The 6,934-nt window shown below is 44.4% G+C and overlaps 3 protein-coding genes across 3 annotated transcripts; 2 read left to right on the top strand and 1 right to left on the bottom strand.

The window, feature by feature from the left end:
* Positions 1-139: 139 nt before the first annotated feature.
* On the bottom strand, positions 140-1,925 carry JH06_4675 (polyadenylate-binding protein; the record flags this gene model as incomplete). The annotated part of the gene is made up of 4 exons (XM_014669801.1): positions 140-1,635; positions 1,666-1,720; positions 1,754-1,819; positions 1,881-1,925. 4 exons carry the CDS (start codon positions 1,923-1,925, stop codon positions 140-142), a joined length of 1,662 nt encoding a protein of 553 aa, XP_014525287.1.
* Positions 1,926-2,544: 619 nt separating this feature from the next.
* Positions 2,545-4,589, top strand: JH06_4674 (hypothetical protein; the record flags this gene model as incomplete). The annotated part of the gene is given in 6 exon segments (XM_014669800.1): positions 2,545-2,948; positions 2,979-3,513; positions 3,544-3,669; positions 3,700-4,114; positions 4,144-4,417; positions 4,430-4,589. 6 exon segments carry the CDS (start codon positions 2,545-2,547, stop codon positions 4,587-4,589), a joined length of 1,914 nt encoding a protein of 637 aa, XP_014525286.1.
* Positions 4,590-5,150: 561 nt separating this feature from the next.
* Positions 5,151-6,469, top strand: JH06_4673 (guanine nucleotide exchange factor VPS9; the record flags this gene model as incomplete). Its single annotated transcript, XM_014669799.1, has 5 exons — positions 5,151-5,375; positions 5,406-5,605; positions 5,636-5,820; positions 5,850-6,088; positions 6,119-6,469. 5 exons carry the CDS (start codon positions 5,151-5,153, stop codon positions 6,467-6,469), a joined length of 1,200 nt encoding a protein of 399 aa, XP_014525285.1.
* Positions 6,470-6,934: the final 465 nt, after the last annotated feature.

Below are 6,934 nucleotides of genomic sequence, written 5' to 3'. Positions count from 1 at the left end.
CCCGTCAACATGTCCCTGCTGCTGAAGTATTCTACTTGTGTTTAGTTGGATTGTTTCTTTACTAACAAACTCTGACTTCATTTGGTTAACAAGACACTTTAGATTCAACAAACAAACTGACGAAAACATCAATAACAGCTTATGCCGTGTTCGCCTGATCCAAAACTTCGTTAGCTTCGCAAATCTTATTGTAGAGTTCCTGAGCATTATTGACAATCAGAAGCAGATCTTCCACAGGCAACTCCAACATCATACCAGTGATCTTACTGACACGAGGATCATTGATAGCAGAAATGAGCTGGAAGATGCGCTCTCCAAAGGTGTTGCGGCGATCTTCATCGGAGAGATTCTCAACAACCTCGCGAGTGAGCTGAGGCATCGTACTCATGACTTGGTTGAGAGTCATTATCTTCTGCTCAGCACTAATAATAGGATTCATAGGCACCATTCCACGTCCCATTCCAGGCTGCATAGGCATATTAGGCATCATACCAGGAACTATTCCAGGCATCATACTAGTCTGCATAGGCACATTAGGCATCATACCGGTTTGCATAGGCATGTTAGGCATCATACCAGCCTGCATAGGCATCATACGACCCTTACGAGGATTACGATTCATCTGCATGTTGCTGAATGGCATCTGACTGTACATATTGCTCATAGCGAACTGGGTCTTTCTTCTCTCCTTCAACAGCTTAGCACGCTCCTCACGAGTCTGAGCAAGCTCGACCTTCAGCTTGTTCGAAGGATCACTCTTCAACGTGCTCACAGCCTTCTGAGCATTCTCCACAGTATCCAAACACACGAAACCGAAGGGCTTGAGCTCCTTGGTGGTCTTGTCCTTAGCGATAGAGCAAGACTCGATGTTACCGAAGGCAGAGAAAATAGCCTTGAGGTTGTCAATAGTAACCACCTCGTTACCGAAGCCAACATACAGGAAACGACCCTTCGTGCGCTCTACTTCTTCCTTCTTCTTCTGGAGCAAAGCAGCCTGGTTAGCACGCTGACGCTCCTCACGAGTCTGCAGACGATTTACATACAGCTTCAGAGGCTCGCTTCCCTCAACGGGAATCTCGTGGTCCTTAAGTCCTTCAACTGCCTTCACAGCGTCCTCATGCGTCAAGAAGTTCACGAAGCCCTGGACCTTCTCAGGATCATAGCTCTTGACACTCACAGCCACAGAAGCGATCTTTCCAAAAGGCTCAAAGAGCTTCTGGAGATCATCCTTCGTCCAGCTCTTGGGGAAGTTGCCAACGTAGCAGCTCGTCCACTCAGCGGAGTTGTCCGTATTGCGCTTCTCGTACTCCATAACATAAATATCACCCTCATTCACCACATCCTTGTTCATGTCCTCCAGAACCTTCTGAGCAACAGCAGGATCCGAGAAGTGGACATATCCGTAGTGAAGAGGCTTGCCATTCACCTTGTTGTAGGAGACCTTGCAAGACAGGATGTTTCCGTAGGTGGAGAACTTGTCCAGAAGAGCCTTACCATCCATGTCATCAGGAAGGTTCTTGACGAACAGATTTCCCTTGATGTTCGTGGTGGACTTGAACTTCGGCTGCTGAAGCATCACTCTCATCTCCTTTCCCTTAAGAACCGAGAAATTGGCATTCGTCAGGGCACTATCAGCTACACCTCACTCTACTGACCCAACACTACCTTCCTCAGTAGTACCAAAGTTCACGAATCCATAGCAACGAGACTGCTTGGTTTCCTAACTTCTCACTCTAAAACAAATAGCACCCACTCTATCGATAACGACATGACTCATAAGCACTCTTCCGTACTTAGAGAACTCCATAGTAAGGTCATTCTACAATTCAAACCACTCTACGACAAATCACATCAGTAACACTAGGGTCGAGGTTACCGACGAAAAGAGAGGTGTGTCCTCCGCTGACTTGCTTCTGGGCGTTCATGTTTTTGTTATTGATTATTATTTGTCTTGGAGAACCAAAAGGACAGGTTAGGATTTCTCAGCCACTCGTTTCGAGAGGTAGTTTTTTATACCATTTGTTATTTCTCCCATATATATCATCTCTTGATTGTTTTGTCTTTTTCCATTCGTTCTCGTTTTTCGTTATCTGTCTATGGCATAATCCGGATTATGCTATATCATTCATCTTGTTATTTGAATCCTATCGAAATTGGAGTTATACAGAAATTGACAAATCCAAATTATCATATATGCAACTCCAACAATCTCTTATAGTGTTTCTTTTTTCCATTTTTGGTATTATTCATACTGTTCATGATAATGAATTACATAAACGACGAAGTTATTTCATAATCTCTTTCACTAATGCCTAAGTCCGATAGTCATAAAACGGAATCTCATAAGAGATCGAGAGAAGATCGAAAAGAGCGACGTAGGATGAAAATGAATGGTGGATTATGGTCTTAGGAGAAAAACGAGAAGAGAAGAGCGACAGGACTGACAGAAGTGATACAACAGAGAAGTATGCCGAATCACAGAATATGAAATCGTCTTCAGAAACGAACCAATCATCTACCCAAATTCCTTCCTCTAATGTTGTTATGGACAATACGTTATCGGAAGAACCTCCTATGAAGCGAATCCGCACTCGTTCTATGGATGCTGCAGAGGAGGAGTCCATCTATTCGATGAACCGTTATCGTATTTCTCCGGAGACAATCGGCATTTTAAATTCCAAAGGTATTAGCGAGTTGTTCCCCATTCAGGCTCTAACTTTTGATTCTGTTTATGATGGAAAGGACCTTATTGGTCGTGCTCCAACGGGTCAAGGAAAGACCCTTGCTTTTGCCCTGCCCATTGTTGAGAAGATCTATAAGTTGGGTCTAACACCTCCAAGACGATCTCGAGCTCCTCTGACATTGATTCTGTCACCTACTCGAGAACTGGCTCAACAGATTGATGAGCAAATCCATATGGTAGCCCCTCATCTCCGTACCGTTTGTCTGTACACTTTTTGTTCTTCATGAACATCTAGGTTTGGTGGTGCTCCGTATGAGCCGCAAGAGAGTGCTCTTCGTCGAGGCGTTGAGTTCGTGGTAGGTACTCCAGGAAGAGTGTTGGATCATCTGGAACGAGGAAATCTTCAATTGGGCGAACTGAAGTGGTTCATTCTGGATGAAGCAGATCGGATGTTGGATATGGGATTCAGCGAGGATGTGGAGAAGGTTGTGGAATATGCGATAAAGAGCGGAGGTGAGGTAACTGGACCTCGGATTGTTCCTGATCGTATTCAAGTCTTGCTCTTCAGTGCGACGATTCCTACTTGGGTTCGTGAAGTGATGGTCAAGTATATGCATCCGGATCGTGTGACGGTGGACTTAGTATCAGCAAAGGAAAAGGCCTCATCTGATGTCCAACACTTGATATTGCGTTGTCCTTGGGATCTGCGTGGGAAGGTAATTGCAGATTTGATTGAGGTATACTGTGGAGTCGATGGACGTTCTATCGTGTTCTGTGATATGAAGAAAAGCTGTAACGAATTAGCTGGAGAGGAGTGTCTTCGAGGAATCGTATGTCTTGTTTCTCATCATGAGTTTTAGGCTGGAGTTTTACATGGAGATATTCCTCAGAAGACTCGTGAACAGACGCTGAAAGATTTCAAGGATGGTAAGTTCCGTTGTCTTGTTGCAACGGATGTGGCAGCACGAGGTTTGGATATCCAAGGCGTAGGAATAGGTCTGGTGCATCATCTCTAGATTACTCTTGTTATCAATCGTGAGCCACCTTCATTGAAGTCTGGTCGTGCTGATGTGGAGACGTACATTCATCGTAGTGGTCGTACCGGACGTGCTGGAAAGAAGGGTGTCTGTATCACTCTTACAACAGGTCTTCAACAGGAAGCAACAGTTAAGGTTATTGAGAAAGCTGTAGGCAACACTTTCACTCGTATTGGGGCTCCTCAACCGACAGATTTGCTCAAAGCAAAAGCAGAACGTCTCGTGCAGGAGATGGACCACATTGATCCAGTTCTTCTTGAGAAGATGCATGATTTGGCTGAGCAATGTGTCAATCGTGACGAAGATGTGACTACTGTTGTTGCACGTTGTCTATGTCTTGCTGTGGGTGTTACAAGCAAAATCAGTTCGCGTTCCATTCTTACCTCTCATGATGGTATGTTCTGTGTGTTCTGTTGAACGTAGGATATACTACACTCCAATACTCTTCCTTCAATACATTCCGTACCGTGTCGTATGTGTGGGGAGCTCTGCGTCGTTATTTCCCTGAAGATGCTGTAGCCTCCATCAAAGGCATTACTATGACGAAGGATGAGAAGGGAGCTGTGTTTGATGTGGAGGACAAGTATCTGCCTTTGTTCGAGGACTACATTAAGGAACATGGAAATCGTTCTCAGTTCTCTGTTTGCACTGTACTTCCTGAACTGAAGGAACGAGAACTGTGGGATTGTTATGAAGGGTTGATGAGTAGAGAAGCTCCTGGTCCACGTGGAGGTCGTGATATGCGTGGAGGCAGAAATAGTCGTGGAGGACACGGGAATTATGGAGGGAACCGTGGCAATCGAGATAATCGTAATTATGGTGGGAACCGAGGTGGAAACGGAAGTCGCTTTAATGGAAATTCTTATTGAGGAACCTTCATTTCTTTTATTCGTTTCGTTTTGTTTGTTCCGAACAATCTTGACAGGTATTGTCAGGAATGTGAAAGAACCGTGGTCTCCGGTTTGAAGCATTCTCGATCATTCGATTGGTATCTGCATTAATCCAATGTTCAGGAGGTACTACTTTCTGTATATAGCTGTGTCTTATCCATAGAAAGAAGCAGAACGCGATTGAGGAACCAACCTACTACGATTCGGATGCTATCTATCGCAATCAATCTATCTATGGTGGAGTGCCAATTTACCAACAACCAAGTGCCCCTTCTGGAGGAGCCGGTTATGTCCCTCCGACAGTGTATTGAATGTTTCCTATCTTTCAATCTATAGTGGATATCAACCTCCAACGCCTTATTCAGAACAGAGACCTACTGAAGTGGGATATCGACCCCCGTTGTTTCCTGGCTCCGCTGAACTCGCGGAAGTAGTTCCTGAACCAGTAAAAGAAGAGCCGAAGAAAGAATCAGTAGGCTGATGTGTGGACTTGTGTCTTATTCTCAGGGTACGGTTGTACTGAAGAAGTCACTTCAAACAATGGCAAGTGCAATCCGCAAGGTACAGGAGCGTGCAATGAAATCCTCTCGAACAGAACATGTGGAGACGGAGGAGGAGCGAAGCATCAAGGCACTCTTTACAGATCGGATTGTAAAAGGTCGTCCTGACTTGTTTACTCCCACATCTCCCGTCCCGTCTTCACCTACTCCTTCCGATGATTCGGGCACTCTCCAGAACATGCTTCAAACCAACCTTTCAGGCTTCGTACTATTGCTCTGTAGTGTTCATATCTAGTTTAGCCAATTTGTAAAACAGCAGGAAGACACAGTTCCTCTAGGAAAATGGGGTGAGCGTCAGCGAGACTTCACCAAGCGATTTAGTCGTAATGATGCCAAGTATCTTCGTGATGCTGTCAGCAATTTCTGTGAGGAGACACGTCGGATGTACAGTGACTTGCTTTCTCCTGAGTATATTGAAACCCCTTTGCATTCTCCGTACCGATACACTGTATGAATGATATGTAGGCGAGAGGGTGATGCTAGTGTTCCTCATATCACACCAGTGACACCTGCTCCCATATCACCAGATACACAGAAGAAAGTGTCCCATCAGCCTATCGAAGATCGTATTCACAGTTTCACTGATGCCTTGATGGCTGAGATCCAGAAGCACAAAGCTTGGCGTGGTGTGAATGAAGAAGGAATACGAAGTAGGTGAAACTGATGGCTTGTCAACTAGACACACGAGATTGTGTGGAAAAGCTCTTGATTGACGAGTTACGTGGATATACGTTAGGAGCGGTACGAATAGAATTGAAGAAGGAGGACGATGATCTGAGTGAAAAACTCTCCTATCTGCAGTTCCTTACCGTGGATAATCTGGATGTTTCTAGTATTTGCAAACAACATCCAGAAGTGCTACAACAAGTTTCGGAGCAATTGCAAGAGATTAGTTCTGTAGTGTCTCCTGCTGAGAAGGTTCGTTTGCATTTTTGCTTTCATCTGTAGTTAGATTGTATTATTGATGCCTGTCGAACTCTGGGAACACTTCTCCAGAGTGGGAAGAAGAATGATGCTGGAGCAGACGACTTCCTTCCTGCTTTCATTTATGTTGTACTCAAATCTGGTATTCCTAAACTTCCGTCTACTGTGGAATTCATTTCTCGTTTCCGACATCCAGATGAGTTGTTGTCCGAAGGAGGCTATTGTTTAACGAACCTCAGTGGAGCGGTGTCTTTCCTCCAGAATTGTGGTGGTTGCGATTTTGATATCGATCCCGACGAATTTGAACGACAGTACAACAAAACAGCGCCTGTGCCTGTTGTTGATGAGGATGAAGAGGACTTGCTACAGTTTTAATGTATCATGCAGTTAACATTTTCTTGTTGTCAGTAATCTCACTCTTCGCCACTTACGTTGATGCCTTATCTTCAATAGGTTTCAAGAAATTGATGAGAGGAAATCTGGATACCCCAAGAAAGAGATTTCTCTAATAGACACTCCTATTTAGGAAATCCAGGGGTTCCACTGTTCTTTTGTTGGGATTCAATAAACTCTCCATATATTCCGGAATAATGAGCACTGAGAAGAAGGAAATGGTTCCTGTTACTCGTGACTATACGATTAACCTCCACAAAGCTTGCCATAAGGTGTACGTGATTGTGCCATGACATGATTGATTTTCTATTATTATTGAATTGCTTGATGTGTGTGAAACTAATTCCGTATAGTGCTTTCAAGAGAAAGGCTCCTCGTGCCATGGATGTGATTCGCAAGTTCGCTCAGAAGGCTATGAATACTGAGAAGGTTGTGATCGATACTACT

Source organism: Blastocystis sp. subtype 4, assembly GCF_000743755.1.
Source record: "Blastocystis sp. subtype 4 strain WR1 chromosome Unknown seqid_0406, whole genome shotgun sequence".
NCBI classification, from domain to species: Eukaryota; class Bigyra; order Opalinata; family Blastocystidae; genus Blastocystis; species Blastocystis sp. subtype 4.
The sequence above is the reverse complement of the archived record's forward strand: the minus strand, read 5'-3'. Positions and strand labels throughout refer to the sequence as shown.